The 25,575-nt window shown below is 45.8% G+C and overlaps 1 protein-coding gene across 1 annotated transcript in view; it reads right to left on the bottom strand.

Moving 5' to 3' along the window:
* Positions 1 to 2,683: 2,683 nt before the first annotated feature.
* GALNT8 (polypeptide N-acetylgalactosaminyltransferase 8) overlaps positions 2,684 to 25,575 on the bottom strand; it is a 54,271-nt gene continuing 31,379 nt past the window's right edge. The window contains 2 exon segments of the mRNA XM_036865838.1: positions 2,684 to 2,860; positions 5,274 to 5,339. Of these exon segments, the coding sequence (XP_036721733.1) occupies positions 2,684 to 2,860; positions 5,274 to 5,339 (243 nt within the window).

The raw sequence follows: 25,575 nt of genomic DNA, 5'->3' as shown, positions 1-25,575 counted from the left end.
GGCTCTGACCACAGGGGCCACAGTGCTGGCCGCCAGGCTGGGAGCAAGGATTCCAGCATCCCACTCCATAGAGCTGGACTTTCAGGACACCTGGAAGTTGGGGGCTTCGGGGGCTGGAGGGGAGGAGGGTCTGCCTCGGGGGCTGGAGGGGAGGAGGGTCTGCCTCGGGGGCTGGAGGGGAGGAGGGTCTGCCTCGGCGGCTGGAGGGGAGGAGGTTTCATCGTGCTGCTCCTCCTGGTGTCCCCACGCTTCGTGCCTTTCTTCTGAAGATGTTGAAGGCTCACCAAGCATCCTTCACACAATTCCTTCTCCCCCGCACCCTCTTTTCTGAAATGCATGTGTTGTTTCCCCCCCAGGCCCGGGTCCAGGACACCAGCAAGGGGGCCAGAGTCCAGAGGAGGGGAGGCGGCAGTGTGTGAAGGGTGGGGTCAGGGTGCAGGGGAGAAGAGGGAGAGGTGACAGCTGTTTTCTCTCCATGTACGTTTCCCATCCAAGTGACCAAGGGACACGGGTTCATAATAACATGAAGAACGCCCTCAGTTGATCACGGTGCTTTACAGTGTGCAAAGGACTGTCACATCCGGAGCCTTGGGCACTGGAGTTGGAGTCGGGGAGCCCGACTTCCAGGCCTGGGGTGTCCAGTGATCAGCCCAAATCACTGCACTTCCCTGGGCCTTGGGTTCCTCACTTGCACAGTGAGGGGTTTATACTAGAGGACTCTGGGGTCTAAGGTAAATTATAATCCTGGTTCTGCAACCCTCAGACTCTGGATGTGTGCTCCTAACCCTAGGTTGGTACCATTGCAGAGGGTCTCCAGGCATCTGCCCCTGCAGGTAGAAAGAACCCCATTTTCTCCAAAAGCAACAGCAACAGCAGCTCCCGAGTAGAGCGGTTTTGCAACGCTGGCCTCACACGGCTACCCCAGGTGTCACCCACCAGGCCCTTCCCACGGCAGAGGCAGGAGTGGGCTCTAGGCACCCCTTCCCGCTGGCCCAAGACCTGATTCTTGGAGGTGATGCCCAGGAGGACGTGTGTCACCAGCTGCAGGAACACGGCCACAGAGGCAGCCAGAGGATGCCCACACCGTCATCACCCAGATGCCACGTCCCCCCATCTCCGCACGCATCCCCGCACCCCTCCCTATGGAGACACACTCAACTGAGGATAAGATGAAGGCTCTTACACTCACAGCCCAAATCTGGAAGGTGAAAGTTACAGTAGAGGACATTTCCAACGGATTTGTCATCAGAGTCTCAAAGTACTCTGTGTCCCTCATTTACCCCAGAACCTATCCATCTGAAAAGCGCAAATTAGTTAATGCGCACGTTTTCCATTAGCCGAGGCAATCGTATAGATAAGAGTCGGCGCGTCCTGGGCTCCTCAAGCTGTGTTAGCTGCTAAATAGATAGAGTTCTCCCCTCAGTCCAGGGTGACCTGAGCAGTATTTACGAGTGGGGAGAGGACAAGAAGGCAGCTCCTTGAGAGGGCTGTCTCTGTGCTGACTCACCTTGCTTTCATCACCCGCTGTCCTGGCCATGCACACTGGTGACCTGAGAGGTAGTCATTCATCTACGTAACAAACAGTCATTGAGCATCTTCTGTGTACCAGGTACTGTGTTAGGTGCTGGGTATAGAGTGTTGAATGAAATAGGCCTGACTGTGACCCTGACCCCCAGGACAGTCTATCTAATGGTGGGGGGGGGCAAAGTATATACATACAGACATAAGTGTGTAGACACATGTGCGCACACACACACGTATTCACAGAGGCACACTCCTCGAGCAGCCCGAGCTGCTTCGGGATTGAGCCGTTCAAATTATTCCAGCTGAGACCCCAGACATCACAGAGCAGGTAACAGGACATCCCCGCTGCAACTTGTCTGAATTCCCGAGCCCCGGAATTGTGAGCTGTAATGATACCAAACTGATATTTGAAGACAGTAGGTGTCAGGTAACTTGTCTTGCAGCAAGAGTAACTGAACCCCTCGGAGAAGCCAAGTAACCTGCAGAGAGTATCTCAGCTGAGAAGTTTTACAGTGGAGGTTCCAATCCAGCTGAGCTGTGAGGACAGACCACCTCCTGGGAAGTGAGGGGGATGGTAGAGCTCAGGGGAGCCCAGAACTTTCCTGAATGCAGAGTTAACCCTCTGCACTTTCTCTTCACACACACATATACACTCACACCCACACACACAGACACACACACAGACACACAGACACACACACATACACACATATACACACACATACACACATATACACACACACCACCCATACACATACACACACACATATACACATATACACACACACATACACACATATACACCCACATACACACACACACCCCCATACACATACACACACACACACATACCCTCATACACATACACACACACATACACACCCTCATACACATATACACACACACAAACACACACACACGTACACACACACGTACACACACACATATACACACATACACACACACACACCCTCATACACATACACACATATACACACACAAACACACATATACACACACACACAAACACACACACACACACACAACACCCCTGTGCATCGTATTTCACTATCTCATCACCAGAAGGGAATCCTTACAGGAAAAGGACAGGCATGAAGTCCCTCATTTAAGGAGAAAGCATCAGCTTAGCTAATCCGAGTCAGCAGACTTTCGGAATCCGGGTCTGGCTGATGTAGGCCACACTGTAGCCACGCTCTGCGGCACAGAGAAACCAGACATAAGGTTCCAATTTGAATTCCATTTCCATGAAAAACACGTCCAGCCGAATCCTCCCAAAGCCAGGAAGGGGCCCTGCGCTAGGGAAGAGCCCCGCATCCTTACAAAACAGGTCGAAAACAAGGAGATGGAGAAAGGGGAATCGGGGGCAGGTGGGGGACAGGCGCCACGCTGTCTGGAAGTTCTGGGCTCAGTTTTCTCGATGTCATCGGCGCAGGAATTGGCAGGGGAAGGGGCAAAGTGACGTTTTGGAAACAGGAAAGGGAAGTCGCAACTTCTTTTTTTCTGGGGGGGGGTGGCGCACTGCGTGGCACGTGGGATCTCAGTTCCCCGACCAGGGATCGAACCCGAGGCTCCTACAGTGGGAGCGCAGAGTCTTAATCACTGGACCGCCAGGGAAGTCCCGGGAAGTTGCAATTTTTGATACCTTCCATGTGTCCTGATTCTATCCTCACTTGGGGAAATAGCAAACCACGTGAGCATCCTGGGTTCCCTTAGAGCCCTCGGTAGATTGGGACTGAGCATTTGGGACTTGCACCCCGAATTGTAAAGAGGAACCAAGAGGATTGTGGAGTAATTTACAAGGTCAGAGAGAAGGCCTCTGACATTGTGACTGCAGCCCCCATGCCTGACTGGGTGGCTGGTACATAACAGACACTCAATGTTTGTTGAATGAGTGAAAAAAATAAATGATCTCCGTACAACTGCCCTGATGTCAAGTTCCTAAACTATTAGGAAGTGGGCAGCCTGTTCCCCATCCAGATGCCTCTGATCGTCTGAGGAAGGGGGGGGGGGGCAATGCACCGCGAGGGCGGGGCTCCTGTGCCCACTGGTAGGGCACAACCTCGAGGGAGGTGATGTGGAAGGCGCACAGGCCAGGTGCCACTCCCCAGCTGTGTGACCCTGGGTGCATTTCCCAACCTCTCTGAGCCTCCGTGTTCTCATTTTTAAAAATGAAGCTTGGGCTTCCCTGGTGGCGCAGTGGTTGAGAATCTGCCTGCTAATGCAGGGGACACGGGTTCGAGCCCTGGTCTGGGAAGATCCCACATGCCACAGAGCGGCTGGGCCCGTGAGCCACAACTACTGAGCCTGCGCGTCTGGAGCCTGTGCCCCGCAACGGGAGGGGCCGCGATAGTGAAAGGCCCGCGCACCGCGATGAAGAGCGGTCCCCGCACCGCGACGAAGAGTGGCCCCCACTTGCCGCAACTAGAGAAAGCCCTCGCACGAACCGAAGACCCAGCACAGCCAAAAATAAATAAATAAAATTAAAAAAAAAAAAAAAATGAAGCTAAAATGTCTCTTGGTCCCAAATTAACATGAAGAAGTTTGGGATGCTTTTCATCAAGTAGAAGCTTAATAACTATAGTTCCTTTCACTTTACCTTGGGTTGGCACAACTCCAGGGATAAAATTTTGCCATAAAAATCTATAGCCCTAGGTTTCTTACTCTTCCTTCCACCTCCTTGCCCTTGCAATCTGGGCACCTGACAGCCCAGGCGTGAAGATTCACTTTGGGGGTGAGGCTGTACGTTGGATTTCTATATCATCTCCCCCACTGCAGGCAAGTTAGTTAACTAATACGGACTGCCAATTCCTCATCTACGAAAAGGGAGTCCTGGCAGCACCTCTGTCATTGTAGTTCAAAGGAGGTCTTCCTGAATTGGCAGGTTGTACCCTGTATGGGGCACCCTGCACTCCATACCCAGCACCGTGCACCCTGGCGTGGCTGTTCAGCAAATAATGAGGAAGGGGCGTCTTTTTTTGATTTGCGCCAAGGTTCTCTATGGGCTAAAGCTGGCCCTGAGCTGGTATAAAGATTTAATGAGATATAGCAAGAATGTCACTCACCCTTGTTCATAATAGGAGGAAGCTTTAAAAATATATCCCAAATCTGATGACTTTTTCTCACTACTTGAGAGCTCTAGAAGCCTCTCTGTTGGTCTCCTGCCAGTGATGTGCTGGAGCTCATACTGACTCACAAGAGTCGACTGCTAGCAACCCAAGTGCCCATCAACAGAGGAATGGAGAAAGAAGATGTGGTACATATACACAATGGAGTACTACTCAGCCATTAAAAAGAATGAAAGAATGCCATTTGCAGGAACATGGAGGGACCTAGAGATGATCCTACTAAGTGAAGTAAGTCAGAGAGAGAAAGACAAATATTATATGATATCACTTATATGTGGAATCTCAAAAACAGCACAAATGAACTTATTTACAAAACAGAAACAGATTCACAGACATAGAAAACAATCTTAGGGTTACCAGAGCTTCTAGCACTTTCTCTCCCACTCTCTGCCCTCTCCCCATTTCTTCCTCTCACTCCCTAGTCATCTTGCCTCTGCTTCTGGGGATCACCCACCGATGACCCCCCCATGTTTGCCTAGACTCTTGCCTCTCATGAGGTGTTTCCTGTTTGCCTGACGAACCCTAACAGAACCCCATGTAGCAGGCCAAGCAATCAGCATCATCCATATTTCCAACACGAGGACCTGCTCCTGAAATTCTTACTTGAGCCGGCTGCAGGTCCCGCAGCTCGTTAATGGTGGCACCACAACTAGGACCCAGATCTTTGGCCTCCAAATGGGGGCAAACCTCATGAAAAAGGCCTTCCGATTTGCGTTTGCATGAGCACAGCTTTATCATGCCGTCTGGGATGCCTTCCCCAAATTTCCAGTCATCTCCTTGATCAAACTAAGCATTTTTCACAGCATCAGTTAACTCTGACAAACGATTGCTATGAGCCGGACACTGTAGGGGTTTTACATACATTATTATCCTTTTCATCCTCACCATTCTCTGAAGCTCAGAGAGGTTAACGAACTTCTCCAAGTTCACCAAGTAGACAAATGGCGGAGTTGGAATTCAAACCCAGGTTTTGAACAACACACATTGCAACCCTCTTCCTGAAGGAGATCCACCATAAGGAAAAGCAAAACAATCAAAGAGAAGGGCAGTCAGAGCTCTTCTCCATCCAATGTCTTCACTGATCAACTCTGAATGGTCCTCACCCCTCTCCTTCCTGGAACAGGGACCCTAGGGGCTCTAGGGCTGGGATCCTGAGTCCTGGGTTCTCCGTACTCACCGCCAGGCTCCTTCTTTGACTCCTCCCCCTCCAGCTCTCCTCTGGCTCCTGGGCCACGCTTTAGCCACCTCTCTGCCCACTCAGCCCCAGACCAGCCCCCTCTTCACGTTCACGTCCTCACTCTGAAGCAGAAGCAGCCTACAGCCCTCCCTCCCGCAAGCAGACCGAGAATAGCTCGTGGCTGGATAAAAGCTCTGAGTCCTGAGCCACAAGCATGATTTCGCTTTAACTTGTCATGTCCTTTCTTTCAAATGACCCCCATCCATCAATCTCTGCAGCCTACCCCTCAGCCCTCATGCACACGGCTCACCAGCTCTCTTTGGATGACATTTTCTTGCGCATCATCAGAGAGGGACTTGCTTCCCAAGCCGCTCTCAGAGCCCCCTCCCAGCCAGCCCCCAGCCTTCAGATCACAGAGTTCATTACCGAGCCCAGCTCTCAAAAACTGGACACTTAATGGAGATGGATCTGTCCCCCGGGCTGGCTCTGAAAGCAGCACACTCACTAAAGAGTTTCCTCTTGCTGTTTTTTCCAAGGTAGGGCTTGAACTGATAGAAAGAGAGAAGAAATAATCTTCTTATTATGTCTTAAAAAAATTAATACTTGCTCTAATAAAATCACCAGCTCTGAAATATGCTAGGCAGGGAGATGGAATATCTTCCATTCCTAATTAAGTTCCCATCATGAGGAGGGGGCAGAGCAGGACAGGGGATTGGAAAGGCATCAGGGCCCTAACACTTGGAAGAAACACTGTCTTACTTCATTACAAGACGTTTCCATGAGCCGTCTCTCTCTTCTCTGTTCAAGTGATTTGCATACTCCCTTGCACAAGCGTCTGAATTAATCTGGACCTTTCTCCTAGGCCAAATGGCATTTAATCCTCCTTTCGATGACCTAGGTTGCCTTATTTATTCTTCTAAATTATCTTGTCCAACTTAACCCACCCCTCTGCTACTTATCACTCCTGAGTCAGCTCCTATTAGCCCTCCATGAGGGGAATTAGTGTGTGTGAGTTTAAGGATGGGGGGAGGGGGGCAAGTAATCGGAAAAGAAGCAGCAAAGGAAGATGAGGAAGACCAGGGACTCTGCTACTATCAGATCAGACAGGAAGCAGCACCTCCTGGCAGAAAGCCGCTCTGTCCTAAGTGTGCCGGGGCTAATGCACTATTTTCTTTTGACGTGTGTTTTGCTGCTGCTAATGGACTGTTTCTTACTGAATCTTGTTTCCTGATACATTTAAAGAAACCATGAAGGAGGAGTGCTCTCACAACCCACAATTCACGTTTCCTTCCTGGAGTGTTTGTTGTCTTCTGAGGCACTCTTTCCAAGGCTCAAAAGCCCACATTCAGCCCTCACATGTATGAGGCACTGCTCTCAGCGCTAGAGAGGCACTGATCTAATTTAACTTTCGAAACTGTATAATCCTTATAGTTAGATGGTTGGGGAAAGACTGACCAGGTGTGCAGTGAACCATTTCCTTTTCATCCTGGGCACGCAGCTGGACTACATTTCCCAGCTTCCCTTGCAACTAAGTGGATGCAGCACCACGTGACCACATTCTGCCCAGTGGAATGTGGGCAGAAGGGATGTGGCTCCCTTCCTGGGCTGGCACAGAAAACTATGCAAACCTGAACACTCTCTCTCCTTTCCCCATCGTTTGACCAGATAAGGAGGATGCCGAGGACTGCAGGGTGGAGGGGGTTGAGGGAGACATAAGTTGGAGGGATTCTGAGTCCCTGAGTCACAAAGTGGAGCAGAGCTAAGCAGAACACCTGCTTTGCTGTCGTATGAATAAGACATAAACTTTTATAGTGTTAATCTAACTAAAATGTTGGATACAGCAGTTAGCCTACCCTGGCTAATACATCCCCCATTCTATAGACTGTGGAATTGAATTATGACTGAATTTCTGTGACTTCCTCAAGTTCTAATGCTATTCAGTGGCAGAGCTGGGATTCACAGGCAGATTTTCTGACTAGAACCAGTGCTTCTGCTGCTGTCCCACAGCTGCTTCATCATCGCTTCTGCCACTACTTTCAGAGAAGCAACAAATCTGCTGAGAGAGGCGATCATCTCGTACAGATGCACTTACAGCTCATTGATGCTGTCCTAATTAGGACCTTAATGAAGATGACTCTGGGGGAAAAAGAGACGGAAAGCAGGGAAGTAATCAGAGCCACGTCCTGGGCATAATATGTGGAGAGATTCTGCAAAGTCACCTTTGAGGACCTCAAAGCAGCCTTAGCAACAGCAGGCACCAGGGTTAGCCCAGGGAGGTTGGCCACAAGGGTATTAAATGGCTGCACTGTGCTCATTTGAGAAAAAGGTAGACCATGTGTGTTCCCTGGGAGGAAGGAAGCCCCAAGCACGCAAGGAAGAATCCCTGGAATGTCACCATGCATGGCCGGCACATCAACACCATCGCTCCTCTGTTTGAAATCCTTCAGTGGCTTACTTGTGGCTACAACATAGAGTCCAGCACCTTAACTGCACCCAGGGTCCACCATGACCTGCCCATTCTTACCCATCCAGCCTCAACTCCCTTCCTTAAGGACAGCACAGGTAGAGTGTGGGCAAGCACCTTATGCTCCAGCAATTTAGACTATTCTTAACTCCCACACCTTCCAGGTCTTTGCAAACGCTCTTCCCTCTGCATGGTCCCCCGGTCCCAGCCCCAGCCCCCTTAAAGCTCAGGCCGGGTGTCCTCTCTTTCTCCAGCCTGGGGTGATGCCCCTGCTCTGTACCCCACAGCCCCCCTTTGCACACCCACATTACAGGGCTTGTCAGATTGCTGGGCAGTTGCTCACTCTTGTCTCCTACCAGACTCTGCGTGGTGCACCCCTGATCTCCCAGCTCCCTGCAGAGCACATGGAACATAGTAAGAGCTCCACAAATGCGAGGTGAGTGCAGGGGTGGATGGCTGAATAAACAGGATCCTGAAATAAATTTACTTGGCCCCATAGTAGATAGAAAAATGGCCTCTGCAAAGGTGTCCACATCCTAATCCCTGTAACCTGTAACGATGATATGTTACATGGCAAAATGGAATTAAGTGTGCTGATCAACTGACTTCAAGAAAGATGATTCTGGAGTATCCAGAGGGGCCCAATGTCATCACAAGGTCCTTTAAAGATGGCAGAACAGTCAGTGGTGCAGTGACGCAATGTGAGAAAGATTTGATCAGCCACCACTGACTTTGAAGGTGAGAGAAGCCACAGGCCCAGGAGTGCAGGCAGCCTCTAGAAGATGGAAAAGACAAAAACAAAACCAGAAAACAAAACAAACAAACAGAAAAGAAGGGATGTCCCCCTAGGACTTCCAGAGAGGAGCACAGCCTTGCTAACACCTTGATTTTAGCCCAGTGAGACCCATTTCAGACTTCTGACCTCCAGAACTGTGAGATAATATATTTATGTTGTTTTTGGCCATGTTTGTGCTAATTTGTTGCGCAAACTAGAGAAAACAAACACAGACACTTTTAAACTGCATGCAAAGTTCCAGAAGAGAAAACAGCTATTCATCCGTCCACGTTATTTGATCATCTGCTATGCACAAGGCACCGTGCTAAGATCTAGAGGGGTGCAGAGCTGAACTGAAACAAATTCTACCCGTTCGGGGAATGTGGGTGTGGGGAGGAGTGGAGTGGGTCTTGACCTGCCACTGAAAGACACCTGAAAGCATGGAAAGAGGAAGGGAGCTGAAAGTGGAAAGGAAATATCCCAGACCTGGATCTGAGACCAGATCTCTCCTTGCCCAACACAAGCAAATGTGCAGACCGGGTCACTGCAAGATAAGGGGCTTTGCAGGCAACCATGTAATGGGAGCTCTGCAGCACGCTGTCTGGGAACACATATGCAACTCACATGTAGTTTCCTACTTATGGGAAAGAGCTGTCCTTGGTGACAACCCTGTGGAAGATAAGGGAATGAAAATCAAGGAATGCCGAAGCCACAAGTCACTCTTGTCCAGTTCCTTCATTTAACGGGTGAAATAACCAAGGCTCGAAGGGGGAAACACCACCTTCATTCTGAAGCCTTCCTTGACTCTGGCCAAACAGGTGTAACCCTCCTCTCGTGGATGTTTCCTCAGCCCTGGGTTCAGACCTCTATGGCAGTAATCATTACAGGTGTTATAGTGTGTATGTGACTGCCACATCCCATTGTCCTGTCCATTTCTTGAAGGCAGGGTCTAAATCATATGCATTATTTTATTCCCCTTATCAGTGACTAAACATAGTAATTGAAAAATAAATGTTTGTTGAATGACTTAATGTAAGATCCCAACAGGGAAAATCAGATAAGCAGAGACTTCCCAAATCAAGTGACCAGAGATAGAAAGACATTGGTAGCAATGTTCTTCAATAAATACGTATCACTTTTGAGTCTAAAGGAAAGTTGTATTTTAACAAAAGTGATTCAAATTCATGTTTTCTGTTTGTTTCAAAGCCTATATTTTTCTATCCTGCTACCCTCTTGGAAATGCGAGCTGTAGTCCTCAGTCACTCACCAGCTGTGTGACCATGAACTGGTAAATTAATCTCTGAGAGCCTTAGTTTCTGCCTTTGTGAAGTGTGGATAATGATGCTTATTTGTTCAAGTTGTTTGGAGGATGACGAATGGCATTTGCACAGCCCCCAATGCCCAGCGCCTAGTAGATGCTCAATAAATGTCAGCTATAAAGAGCATCCTCCAAGGTGGGGAATCCCTTTGTACTCAGCTGGGAGGCGCTGACCCCATCATTACAGACCAGACCCAGCCCTGCGGGCTCTCCCCCACCACACCTGGGAGAAGAGAGCTCTTTTTTCTAACACACCTCCCTCTGCCTTCTTCCTTCTTCCTTCTCGGAACAGCAGCCCTTATGGTGGGCTGGGCAGCTGAGGAAGTGCTCTGTTCCACCTCAAACTTGTGCCCAAAAGAAACTCACCCACACCATCGTTCCAGAGTCATCTTCTAAAGCCTGTGCTAGAAACTTCTGTCTTTCAGCAGATAACTCCTCTATATCCAGATATAAGGAAAAATGCTGGATTTTTTTGATAAAATATTAAATTAAAAATATCAAGCTACAACTGCATATAAAATAAGGTCCTAATTTTATAAAATGTATAAATATATTCAGATACATAGATTCAAAGAAAAAAGATGAGAAGGAAACAAGGAGAAATCTATAATTATTACTTCAAAGTGGTAAGCTGATGCAGGCTTTTGTATTTGTTTATTTTTTTGGCTTTGCCTTGATGTGTTTTGGAAATTTTTACAATGAAAAATAGAACTTGAGTATTATTTATTCATTTGTTTCTCTATGCATTCCTGAGGGAGAAGGCAAGATAAAGGACGTTTCTGTTGGCTGCTGTCTTCCTCGCAGGCCTACACTGTCTCTCCCCCAGGGCGTGCCCCCATCTCTCCTTTGCCCTTTCATGCCGTCCAGGCAAATTCATTTTTGGCATTTTTGCTCCCGGTTCCACGTCTCTGTTCATTTGTCATCACATCCCTGGGACCATGTCAGGCTCTGGAGCAGGAAGAGTCCCCCTCTCCTCACTCGCCTCCTCCAATCCCACCTTCCTCGGGAGGCCTCCTGAGCCTGAGGCAGACCTGAGAGCCTCCTCCACCACCACCACCCCCACCCACCCTGTTAGCCCCCTCCCCAATCCAAGTGGGCCTGCTTCCCTTTCTGCTCCAATCAAATTGATTCAACCAAGTGTCAGAGAAGTAGAAGTAAAAGTTAGGACAGAAGGTGGGAAGGGCGGAGGAAATGGATGAATACCATAAAATCCTAAAAAAACATGATTAAGTTTGCATAACCCTGGTGAATCTAGGCCACACAACTGGCAGCTACAGTCTCAAAAAGACACAACCAAAAGGGATTCAAATGGTGCTTTTTCTCTGACTCCTAGTAGGAGACAGGAGAACGTGTATCCAAGAGGAAACAGGTGTCCCTTCCATGAGGACACGTGCTCTCCAAAGAAAAGCATTGCATTACAAGGTCCCTTCCAGACCAGATCAAAGAAACACCCAGTCTCAGGGTAAGCAGAGCCCTGTCCCAGAGCCATCCCTGCAGGGACCTTATTTACCTTGGTTTTTCTGTTCTCTAACTCACAGACATACTTAATTAAGCACTGTCTCTCTCTGGCTATGTGTCTTTTTGTTATTATTCAATGTATTTAACTAAAATAAAACAAAAACTGTTCATCCATTTCTCCCACCCCCCCCAACCCCCTGCTTCTGACAACCACCAATTTGTACCTATGAGCCTAGTTTTATATGTATTTATATATGTATATTATATAAATACATATAATATCATATATATATGGATTCTACATATAAGAGAGATCATACAGTATTTGCCTTTCTCTGTCTGAATTATTTCTCATAGCATAATGCCCTCGAAGTCCATCCATGCTGTCACAAATGGCAGGATTTTATTCTTTTTTATGACTGAATAATATTCAACCACATGCATGCACACACACACCCCCCCTTATTTTATATATATATATATATATATATATATATACGGAATTTATCCATTTCTTCTAGGTTGTCCAATTTGTCAGCATATAATTTTTCATAGTAGCCTCTTATGATCCTATGTATTTCTGAGGTATCAATTGTAACATCTCCTCTTTCATTTCTGATTTTATTTATTTGAGTCCTCTCTCTTCTTAATGAGTCTGGCTAATGATCTATTTTGTTTATCTTTTCAAAGAAGCAGCTCTTAGTTTCTTTGATCTTTTCTATTATCTTTTTAGTCTCTAATTCATTTATTTCTGCCCTAATCTTTGTTATTTCCTGCCTTCTACTAATTTTGGGCTTTGTTTGTTCTTCTTTTTCTAGTTCCTTGAGGTGTAAAGTTAGGTTGTTTGAGACATTTCTTGTTTCTTGAGGTAGATATTTATCACTATGAGCTTCCCTCTTAGAACTGCTTTTGCTGCATCCCATAAATTTTGGTATGTTATATTTCCATTTTCATTTGTCTCAAGGTATTTTTTTATTTCTCTTTTGATTTCTCCTTTGAACCATTGCTTGTTCAGTAGCATGTTGTTTAATCTCCACACGTTTGTGAATTTTCCAGTTGACTTTGTGTGATTAAATTCTAGTTTCATACTGTTGTCAGAAAAAATGTTTGATGTGATTTTAATCCTTTTAAGTTGATTAAGACTTGTTTTGTGACCTAATATATGATCTATCTCAGAAAATGTTCTGTCACATGAGAAGAATATGCATTCTGTTGCTTTTGGATGGAATATTCTGTAAATATCTGTTAAGTCCATCTGGTCTGATGTGTCCTTTAAGGCTGATGTTTCCTTATCAATTTTCTGTTTTGGTGATCTATCAATTGATGTAAGTGGGGTATTAAGATCCCCTACTATTATTGTATTGCTGTCTATTTCTCCCTTTATATCTGATATTTGCTTTTTATATTTAGGTGCCTCTATGTTGGGTGCATAAATATTTACAAATATTATATCTTCTTGTTGGATTGACCCTTTTGTTATTATGTAATGCCCTTTCTTTGTCTCTTATTATAGTCTTTGTTTTAAAGTCTATTTTGTCTGATGTAAGTATAGCTACTCCAGCTTTCTTTTGGTTTCCATCTGATGTTGTCCCATAAGTCCCTTAAGCTATTTTCTCTTTTTTTCATTCTTTTTTTCTTTTTGCTGCTCTGATTGGGTGAGTTCCACTGTCTTGTCTTCAGGTCCACCGATCCTTTCTTCTGCTTCATCTAGTCTGCTTTTGCACCCCTATAGAGTATTTATTCAGTTTAGTTATTGAGTTCTTCAACTCTGTGACTTCTATTTGGTACCTCTGTATATCTTCCATCTCCTTGCTGAAGTTCTCACTGTGTTCATCCATTCTTCTCCCCAGTTCAGTGAGAATATTCATGACCATTACTTTGAACTCTTTATCAGATAAATTACATATCTCCATTTCATTAAGGTTTCTTTTCCCCCTGAGGTTCTATCTTGTCCTTTCATTTGGAACATATTCCTCTGTTTCTTCGTTTTGCTTCCTCTGTGTTGGTTTCTATACAGTAGATGAAACAACCACCCCTTCCAGTCTTGAAGGTGTGGTCTCATGTAAGAGATGAACATTTTCTTTCAGCCCTGCCTCAACTCCTGGTTGTCTTTTAAGCCTCTGTGCTTGTCCAAGCAGCCTATTATATTTTTAATGGCTCCCAGCAGTTGAGGGTGTGCCAAGACCTGTCAGTGTCCCAAAGGGGAGGATCTCAGTCACCACCTAGATCCAGGCTAACCGGAAGCCAGACTCTCAGGCATCAGCTTTTAAACATATGCAAATACATACCGTCTTCTGGGACCACAAGCATAAGCCCCACTGTCCAACAGGTCCAGGTGATCTGGAGGTGTCCCCTGAGCGGCAGTCACAGATATCAGGGCTCAAGATGAGTGTACAAACTCTCTTCTGGGTGATATCTGTGAGCTGCAGCAAAGCTGAGGAAGAAAGCCAAGACGGCACCCACAGCCCACATTCCTTGAGAGCAGCTCCACAGGCATCTAAATGTGTGTCAAACCTGAAAACTGCCTTTCAGGTCAAAGGACAAGCAAATAGTCCTTCTTCATAGAAAGACTGGGGGTTGTGCCTCAGTCCACAGCCTGAGTACCCTGGGGGTGGTAACCTGCCAAGAATCATCTCTTCAATCACCACAGTCCCATGGGACTCAGGAACACAAGCCCCCTGGCCACCAGAGCCAGGCGGTCTAGGGGCATACCCTGAGTGGCAACTGCAAAATCCGAGATTCCAGGCACAGAAACCAGGGCACTGGATGCATGCAAAACTCCCCTCCAGGAGACACTGGCCTCCGGAGCACAGCAGAGGGTGAGTGCAAAGATAACGTCACCCTCTGAGGTCTCAGGAAAGGTTTACAGTCAGCCCTTAGCTGTGTGTTTAATCAGAAAGCTGCCCCTCTGCCTGCAGTTATAATAATCAGCTAATAGGCCTCCAAGCTCCAGGGGGTCTGTTGCCTCTTGCTGTGCTCTGGGGGTGGCAGCTGTTTAAGAACTCTTTCTCTGTCGGTCACAGACCTGGGGGACCCAAGAGTGTAACCCCCACTGGCCGCCAGAGCCAGGTGATGTGGAGGAGTTCCCTGGCAGCAGTCGCAAAAATCAGGGTGCCGGCCTGGGTTGTGAGCTCCTTTCTGGTGACGCCGATTATTACAGTCCCTTGGCCTCCAGGGCCGGGTGATCAGGTGTGCCCCAGGCAGCAGCCACAAAAATCGGGGCATGGACGTGTGCAAAAGCATCCATCCTGGAGACACTGATGTTCGTGGATCACAGCAAAGGGAGAGCGGAAGACCGCACCCACCCATCTGCATCTTGTAGAGCGTTCCAGCAGACTCCTAGATGCGATGCTAAATTAGATGCTGGCCCCTCCAGCCAATGCTTTAATATAAGCAGGTGAGTGTTCTTCCTTTAAGTCTGGAGGCAATGGGTTGCTCTGAGCTGGGCCATGGGATGGGCAAGTCTAAGTGTGGGAGCCCTTTAAGAGCCATCTCACAGATTCCTAGTCTTGTGGGTCTCAGGACCCAAGACCCGTGGGTTTTGAAAGCCAGAGGTTTTGGGGGGCTCATGTGTCCCACATGTCAGGATGCCTGATGTGGGGTCAAAACCCCTCATTCCTCAGGGAGAAACTCTGGGTTCCGAGTTCCCTCCCGGCTGTGAGATGCGCACCAGGGGTGGGGTTTGCGTGAGGTTGTGTCCCAGCCTCTCCTACCTGCCTCGATATGGTTTTCTTGTTTGCCCAATGTGACGTTATCACTCAGCCAGCCTTTAGGATTTTTAAGAGGAATTGGTTCCATGTGTACCTGTAGACTCAGTGTATTCATGGAGGAGGGGAGTTCAGCGTCTTCCGGCATTGCCATCTTGAACCAGTCATGCAAGGACTTTTAATACACTGGTTTCTTTTATTCCAGTTGTAGCTTCAGAGCTGACTTGCATCCCCAGTCTAGAGGCCATTTATAAGCACAAATATCAGGAGTGATGACAAAGTTGAAGGTATTACTTATTAGAATACGAGTACAAGAGAATCCCTGATTCAGTCTAAAGTTTTCTCTCTTTAAACTTGGGATATTTGTCTCTCTTCTTGCTGCTATTTCAGGGGAAAGCACTGCCAAATCGAGTTTTTCCATATTTGACTCAAAGGGACTGAGGGTAGAAGTTGATCCTTGTTATAACACTGGTGCCAACAGTTGGCCTAGTAGAAGTGTTCACAGCCAGATTTTCAAATTCCAGTAACCAAGAGCCCATAATGAAAAGACTCTTACAAATCTCTCTCTCTGAGGCCTCTGGCCAAGCACAGCAGGAACCTTTGATATCCTCTGGAGCCAAAAGGATCTAAGGATGGAGTGGAGACAGACAAGAGACCTGGCAAAGAACTCAACTGGGTACACTTATTCAAAGCATGTCTGAGGTGAAGTCTCTCCACTGCTGGGTTTGCCAGACAGCTCCAGCCTAGGGCCAGGGCAAGCTGGATTTCAGAACAGTTGCCTGTTTATTCTACCACATTGCACTCTGTTAGTGACCGGCCAGCTAGTCTATTTGCCCAAAGAGGCCCAACCCAGCCACAGCCAGCACCACCGCTCCCCCAGGGGCCTTGCCTGTTCCATTAAGATCCTCCCATCCTTGCCTTCTGGGTGCAACTGGTCCTGGACTGCTTTTATTTTTTCAGACCTCTCTGTACATAAGCAGGATGTTTAGAAACACTCAAGACGGCCAGGGGACTGCTGTACTGGCCATTGATTCTCACTTGGAGAGTAGTTCTGTTCAGTATCAGTGAAACTGCTTCTGCCGTGGCTCTGGATATAGCCCAGGACAGCTGAAACCTCCCTCTCTCTCTCTCCCTAAGAGAACTTGGCTACAGGGAGTTCACACTGGTAGGGGTGAGGTAAAAGAGATGCCTTCACTTTTTAAGGGTGTCTCTTATTACAGTCTTAAGAAATCTCCCCTGATCCCAGAGGGTTCAAGGGAGAAGGGTGAGTCTCATAGGTGGGGACATTATTCCCTTTGGAGGGCTCTTCTCAGCCTCCTAAGGGCTGGGGTAGGATCCAAAGAAGAATCCTCTATGGGAAACAGCCTGTCCGTGATTAAAGGTCTGTTGGGCAAAGTGTTCATGAGTAAAGACCCCCTATTGGGGCTTCCCTGGTGGCGCAGTGGTTGAGAATCTGCCTGCTAATGCAGGGGACACGGGTTCGAGCCCTGGTCTGGGAAGATCCCACATGCCGCAGAGCAACTAGGCCCGTGAGCCACAATTGCTGAGCCTGCGCGTCTGGAGCCTGTGCTCCGCAACAAGAGAGGCCGCGATAGTGAGAGGCCCGCGCACCGCGATGAAGAGTGGCCCCCGCTTGCCGCAACTAGAGAAAGCCCTCGCACAGAAACGAAGACCCAACGCAGCCATAAATAAATAAATAAATAAAATTTTAAAAAATACAAGGTGCTATAGAAGCACTTTAAAAAAAAAAAAAAAAGACCCCCTATTGTTCCCTCTAGACTGAACAGAAAGATGTACAAGAGCAGGGTCGTCGTTGATCAATAGAGCCAGTGCCTGCTCCCCTGGAGCTGAGTTCATCCCAGATGCAAAGGTCCTAACATCTGAGCATGGAGATTGGAAAACCTCAGGCACATTGAGAAAGCCAGAGTCCTCCTGCAGGGAAGGGCCTAAGAGCAGAGGCGGCCGCAGTTAGAGGCCCCTTCCCCTGGCTCTTTCACACATTCCTGCTTGGCCAATCCCCAGGCTCAGCTATCAACATTTCACTACCTGCCATTGCCAGAGCTCCCTGAGGGCTACCCAGCACCACGGGGGCCTCTGCAGCAGCTACTGCAGGCAAGACTAGCCCCCTGCCCACCCCGCCACTTCCATCACCCTGCAAGATCTGCTGCCCTGTTAACCCTGTCCTAGGGCATGCAAGTACCACTGCTGGTACTGCTGGTACCCACACAGCCACACCCGTCCCGCAGGGTCCTCCATCACCCAAACTGGCTGTGCAGTGGCCACCCCTTTTGCCCCCCGAGTCAATTCCTTTCTGCCCCTTCAGTCTATCTTCCCTGTGCCCTAAGCCATGATGGGCAACTCCGGGAGTGCAGTGTTCTAGCCCAGTGGAGCAAAGCAAGGCTCGGCAGGTAGCCAGTCCCCAGAGCAGTAGCCCTCCCAGGACCAGCGTCTGGCTCCAACTGGGGAAGGGAAGCCCTCATGAGAGTGGCAGGACCCATGGCTTAGAAAGCAGAGCATCTGTCCCAGCGCCTCTTCACAGAATCTGTGGCACCTCTGCTGCACCCGCTACAAATCTGTGCAGAAAGACTCCAGCAGGTGGTGAAGGGGTTCCATGATGGGGCTTGGGGTGGGACTTTTGGAAGAAAGGGGTTCCCCAGATTATGATGCTGGAGCTTTGTGCTACTTACAGATTCCTCTTCTTGCCACTGTCGTCGTAACCCATGGTCCTAGATCTTGACCTTTCCCCCACTGATCAGAGGAAAGTGGGGAAGTACACTTTACTCCACCTTCAGCAGAGCTCTCCTGCCCTTGAGAGAAGCTCTTGATTAAAAAGTCACTGGGAACAAATTGTTGAAGATACTTATAATCGTGAGAACCACTGTGCCCCAGCAGGAGCCCTCCAAACGCTGCGTCCAGGCTGCTGTTCACGCAGCCATAGCTCTCCCGGCCAACCAACCACAGCCCCGGCACACACAGACTTGAGAAGAAAAGACCACTGGGAAACTCGTTTGTCAAAGGCAATTTTAAAAGCTTGGCAAATGTGTGGCAACATGGATAGACCCGGAGGACATTATGCTAAGTAAGATAAGCCAGACACAGAAGGACAAACACCATATGATCTCATTTACATGTGGAATCTAAAAATAGTCAAATGCATAGAGGCAGAGAATAGAACGGCAGTTGCCAGGGGTCGGAGAAGGAGGAAATAGGGAAATAATTATCAAAGGGTATAAAGTTTTAATTATGCAAGATGAATAAGTTCTGGGGATCTACTATACAGTCTAGTGCCTATAGCTTACAATTCTGTATCTTATACTTAAAATTTTCCTAAGAGGAAAAATCTTATGGTGAGTGTGCTAGTAATAATAATAATATTAATAATAATTAATGGCAAAAGAAAACCTTGGGAGGTAATGGAAGTCTGTAGCCTTGAAGGTAGTGATGGTTTCCCGGGTTATACTTACCCCAAACTCGTTAAATTGTGTGCATTAATTGTGTACATGTCATTCATACCTCAATGAACTGGCTTTAAAAATTTTGGCAAAAAAGAAAAAAAGAAAAAGGACCAAGTTTTTATAAGTAAATCTTGAAAGAAACTTGTTTGATTGATTGCTTAATGGAAAACCCAGGGCAATACATTGGGGGAGACCACCCTGTAGGTTCCAGCAATGTTAAGGTAGTATTCCCAGTAGTTTACCAACAGATACTATCTTTGGGATTCAGGAACAAAAATTAGAACTCTTGAGAATGTTCAGGAATTCCCCAAATCATAAGTTATTCTTTAAGTGTTTCTAAAATTAATTATACTCTTTACTCATGGATATATAAAAAGTTGTATAATAAAGAAGAAATATTAAGCTTAGTCATATTTATGAAAACTATAGTCTATAGCAAATATTCAAACACTAGCAAACATTACTGTGTATTATTTAAATAATGTAACATTCAGATCTCCTAGTGAGAGGTTAACTAGTTGACAGCACTAGTCAGAATCATACGTTGAAATTGCTCAAGACTTATTTTGCTCCCAAAATTTATTATTTCTTGGAACACCATTCCAAGATTTGTAGAAAGTACACAGTGCATAAAAATGTATCAGAAATTAGTAAAATTCATTAATTATTATTTGCAACAATTACTCACCATTAGAGACAGGCAGGTCACAGACACAACATGGCTATAGCTTATGGATGACAAACTGGTTAGATCATCACTGCTTTTCTTCTCAGTGATCCTGTCCTGGTCTCAGAAACTATCACCCTTAACCTTGGACTCTATGTGCCAGTGGTTCCTGCACTCATGTTCCATTGCACTTCAATGGATTCCTTCAAATCAGTAACATCTCTATGTCACTTATAAAGCTTTAATTCTTGCAGGAGAATTATAGAGTTTTTTTCTTGTTTTCCTAACTTTTCAACTGGTTTTTTTCTTGAAATTTGAAATTTGGAAAAACACAGAAATTTCCCAAGCAATGCTGGGAAAGAATTCTCACATGGAAACACTAGTCAAAATGAGCTGAAAGCCTGGTGGGGAAGGCCCACCAGCAGGGCCCCTGGAGAGGAAGTAGAGAGCTTGATGGGGGTTGGGGGGAGAAGCTGGGACTTGGGGGTTACAGCCAGCCTCAGGACAAAGCACCTGCAAAAACAGGAAAACATAAGCCCGTCTTCTGCAATTTAGCCTTGGCTAGAAACTATATTGGAAACAGAAACCACCAGCCTCATTTAGTAGTTAATGAAGAACCTTTAAAGAATGAAGAACATTGACAAGTTACTTGGAAAAGACAAGTCCTGACCTTACGGTAATGACTTGTCAGAGAAAGAAGGAAAATATTGGGAATATTGACACAACCTCTTACATCAATTAAAGTGAAAACTACACCTATTTCTTATCTTGTTGTCATAAAGTTGGGTTTCTGCCTAGGGCTTTTTGTTAAGAAGGCCAAACAAAGCAACTGACAAAGGATTAATCTCCAAGATTTATAAGCAGCTCATGCAGCTCAATAAGCAAAAAACAAACAACCCAATCCAAAAACGGGCAGAAGACCTAAATAGACATTTCTCCAAAGAAGATATACAGATTGCCAACAGACACATGAAAGAATGCTCAGCATCATTAATCATTAGAGAAATGCAAATCAAAACTACAATGAGATATCATCTCACACCAGTCAGAATGACCATCATCAAAAAATCTAGAAACAATAAATGCTGGAGAGAGTGTGGAGAAAAGGGAACACTCCTGCACTGTTGGTGGGAATGTAAATTGATACAGCCACTATGGAGAACAGTATGGAGGTTCCTTAAAAACTAAAAATAGAACTACCATACGACCCAGCAATCCCACTACTGGGCATATACCCTGGGAAAACCATAATTCAAAAAGAGTCATGTACCAAAATGTTCATAGCAGCTCTATTTACAATAGCCAGGACATGGAAGCAACCTAAGTGTCCATCATCGGATGAATGGATAAAGAAGATGCGGCACATATATACAATGGAATATTACTCAGCCATAAAAAGAAACGAAATTGAGTTATTTGTAGTGAGGTGGATGGAGTTAGAGTCTGTCATACAGAGTGAAGTAAGTCAGAAAAACAAATACAGTATGCTAACACATATATATGGAATCTAAGGAAAAAAAAAAAAAGGTCATGAAGAACCTAGGGGCAAGACGGGAATAAAGACACAGACCTACTAGAGAATGGACTTGAGGATATGGGGAGGGGGAGGGGTAAGATGTGACAGGGTGAGAGAGTGGCATGGACATATATACACTACCAAATGTAAAATAGATAGCTAGTGGGAAGCAGCCGCATAGCACAGGGAGATCAGCTCAGTGCTTTGTGACCACCTAGAGGGGTGGGATAGGGAGGGTGGGAGGGAGGGAGACGCAAGAGGGAAGAGATATGGGAACATATGTATATGTATAACTGATTCACTTTGTTATAAAGCAGAAACTAACACACCATTGTAAAGCAATTATACTCCAATAAAGATGTTAAAAAAAAAAAAAAAAAAAGGCCAAACAACTTTCTGGTAATATTGAGAGGTTTGATTTTTATAGTTCCATGGACAGTAGACTTGAAATCTTGAGACAGGTTTGTTCCTAGAAACTACACTTATCAAAATGTTTGCAGGAAAAAAAACCTGTGTTTGTTAAAATTATAACAACTTAAAGTCATGAGAAGTTGATTTATTCACCAATCCTAGCGATAATTTTCACCAGGACATTACTGGCCTAACTCTATTTCACTTAGTCTCTATAAAAGAACTTTACAAGTTTCCTTAAAATTAGGAGATTAACTAAAAGCACATTTCCTATTGTAAAAATGGATTACAAGGAAAATAAAAGGACTCTATAAGAGATTAAATTTAGAACTGCTAGAATCTCAATTTGTTAGGACCCAGCCCTCAGCCCTTTATCTCTTAGGTTTTGCACAAATGAGGAAGGTGCTTGTCCTAAACAGCATTGGGATGTTCGAGGCTGGTGTGGAATGTGCTTGGGGCCTGGAGAAAAGGGACCACCAGGCCCAGGATACATGACCACAGCCTCAGGCCCATCTCTCTTGAAAAAAGTGCCAGAATTCGAGAGAAGCAGCAGCTGCAATTAAGAGAGGTAAATCAGCACACCTGTCCTGTCTCTTTTTTATCTTTTATTTTTTAAAGGAACCATTTTGAGATATGTCAGAGCACACAGTTCTTTTTTTTTTTTTTTTTAATTTTATTTATTTATGGCTGTGTTGGGTCTTCTTTTCTGTGCGAGGGCTTTCTCCAGTTGCGGCAAGTCGGGGCCACTCTTCATCGTGGTGCGCGGGCCTGTCACTGTCGCGGCCTCTCTTGTTGCGGAGCACAGGCTCCAGACGCGCAGGCTCAGTAGTTGTGGCTCACGGGCCCAGTTGCTCCGCGGCATGTGGGATCTTCCCAGACCAGGGCTCGAACCCGTGTCCCCTGCATTGGCAGGCAGACTGTCAACCACTGCGCCACCAGGGAAGCCCTGTCCTGTCTCTCCTTTACTCTGGGGCAGTTCCTCAGTCTGTGTTTTTTTTTTTTTTTTTTAATGACTGACGTTTATGAAGCATGAAGACCATTTATTTTGAAGAATGTCCCTCAGGTTGGTTTAACTGATATTTCCTCAAGATTATAGATTCAGGTTCCGTATTTTGGGCAGGAATACCACAGAAGTGATGTATTCTTCTGGGAGCATCATATCAGGAGGCACATGATATCCATTTTTGCTGTAACTGGTGATGTTAACACCGATCATCTTGTTAAGATGGTGTCCGCCCAGTTTCTCCACCACGAAATTATTATTTTCCCTTTGTAGTTAATGAATATCTTTGGGGGAGTTACTTTGATACTCTGTATGTATCCTGTTTCTCATCACCCACTAGTTTTAACATCCATTGATAATTCTTTTTTTTTTTTTTTTTTAAGGAAGAGCCTCAATTAGCCATTTTTTTTTAAGTACATTTTTTTTTAATTAATTAATTTATTTATATTTATTTTTGACTGTGTTGGGTCTTCACTTCTGTGTGAGGGCTTTCTCTAGTTGTGGCAAGTGGGGGCCACTCTTCATCGCGGTGCGCGGGCCTCTCACTATCGCGGCCTCTCTTGTTGAGGAGCACAGGCTCCAGACGCGCAGGCTCAGTAGTTGTGGCTCACGGGCCTAGTTGCTCCACGGCATGTGGGATCTTCCCAGACCAGGGCTCGAACCCGTGTCCCCTGCATTGGCAGGCGGATTCTCAACCACTGCGCCACCAGGGAAGCCCCCATTGATAATTCTTGCCTGAAACAATTTTAATTATGGGGGTTGCCAAATAAATTTCTAATTCCATAATTTCTCCTACATGTATTAGTTGGCTTTCTACTATCAGAAAGAGCTTTACCTTTTTCCCCATTCATTCATTTATTCGTCCATCTATCCATCCATCCATTTATCCAATCACTCATCGGTATGGACTCATGGATTCTTATTTTATACTATGGCTTATAGTCTATATAATAAAATCATTGTTTAGTTTAATGCTCAAGTTGTCTTAGATTTGGCCAGTGGGAGCCCCTGGAACCTGGCTGCTGTAGTCTGTGACTTGTTCCCATCATTCTTTGAGAAGTTCCTTATTTCCCAACATGGGAAAATGTCCCAGTCCCCAAGCCCTAAAATCAGCTATTTCTCCAGGGAGCCCTAATTCCTTTTACTGGAAAATATTAAGAAACCAAGATCTGGATGCTAGATGCTAAGTGTTCTCAGAGGGTATGTGCATTCAGTTAAAATATCAAAATATAGTTAAGTTCACTTGTTTTTATTTGTGCTCCATTTTGGGTTTCCTCTAACCTTACTGGTTTTCCCGTATGTGTGTTTTGAGCATATGAAATATAACGTGGTTCTAAAAGTCTACAATTAATAATTGTAGTTTGAAAAGTGTCACTCCCCTGCCACACCCCTTCTATCCTGTTCCTATACCCAGTCCTTTCCACCCTATTCCCAGCCCCCACCACCCATTAGTCACCAGTCTCATTAGTTTCTGGTTAATCATGCAGATTAACCAGAAATGAACAGATACATGTATCTTTCCCCCTCATTTCTTACCTAAAAGACCCATACTATAGACTGTTTTTCTCCTTTCGCACTGGAAATCACTCCATATCCATTCAAAACATGGTCCTCGTTCTTTTCTACAGCTGCACCCCATTGGGTGGACCACTCCCTGATGTTTGAGCATACGGTTTGTTTCCAACATTTTACAAGCACAATCAATACTGCAAATAATTATTATGTACGTAAGTATTTTCTTGTTTTTGGAGCTGTAAATACCTAGAGGCGGAATTACTGGCACAAATAGAAAATGCACATATAGTGTCTTTAGATATTGCCAAATATCCCTCCCAAAAGGACTGTACCAGTTTGAATCCCTACCATCGAAGTATGAGATCGCCTGTTTCCCACGGTCCTGCCAACCAGAATGTGCCATCATATTTTTTAATTTTCACCAAGTTAAGTGAAAAATGATCTCAGTACAGTTTAAATTTGCATTACTCTATGAGTGAGGTTAAACATTTTTTTCTTTTGCTTAAGGATATTGTGTCTTTTGCCCATTTTTCTGTTGGGCACATGCTTTTCTTAAAACTTGGCTATGAATTGCATCTTCCCTTTAACATGCTGGGCAGAAGCTAGAAGTTCTACATTTGCTCAACATTTATCCTCTTCCTTAATTTTTGCACCATAAAATCTTAAATTGTGGCAACGTTTTAGTCCTTGATATGGGCGTGGTCACTGCGAAAATTTTATCAAGCTGTATATTTATGACTTGTACATTTCTTATTTGAAAAACTCTTAGCTGATTTAATTCTGCACTAAATTATCGGTGTCTTGTCTGCCTAATGCTTAAAGGAAGCCTGATGATTCCCAGAATCATACCCAAGTAACCCTGACGTGAAACGAAGAGGAAAAGGTGACCCTCTGGAGAAAGGACATACTTGAAAGGTGGACCCAACAACACAGCACACACAGCGCCATCCTACTTCCTCTCCCACCGTGATGCTCGCTCCCACCAGCCCCTAACACCTTGCCAAAGCCAGCACCCCTAGACAGATCCTCCTAACTCACCACTTACAAGAAAGGATTTATCCAGTGGGCAGCAGTAAGGACCCCTGGTCTTTAGTATTTACCTACAATCCCTTCTTTGTTTCCCAACAAGTGATGCCTGTCTGTTTCAAGCCTCATTTTCTCCATAATATTCAGGGATGGTAGAAGGAAACAGGTAATCAAGCCTATTAAATGTTATAAGCTCCTTAGAGAAAGACTTGGAAGGACTTGGATTTTTCCACCATTCTCAGGTACTAAGCAGAGTGGGATTGGTTCGTTAGGTGTGTTCTCTCCTATCCTCAGCCCCTGGAGTCTCTGTTATGGGAGAGATGGGGTAATCCAAAGAAAGCTGCTGTGAGGGGATGGATGGAGGGATTTTTTTTAAAGATTACGGGTCGATTTGCTGCACCTTTCAGGACAGT

This window comes from Balaenoptera musculus, chromosome 10 (assembly GCF_009873245.2).
Source record: "Balaenoptera musculus isolate JJ_BM4_2016_0621 chromosome 10, mBalMus1.pri.v3, whole genome shotgun sequence".
Lineage (NCBI taxonomy): Eukaryota > Metazoa > Chordata > Mammalia > Artiodactyla > Balaenopteridae > Balaenoptera > Balaenoptera musculus.
The sequence above is the reverse complement of the archived record's forward strand: the minus strand, read 5'-3'. Positions and strand labels throughout refer to the sequence as shown.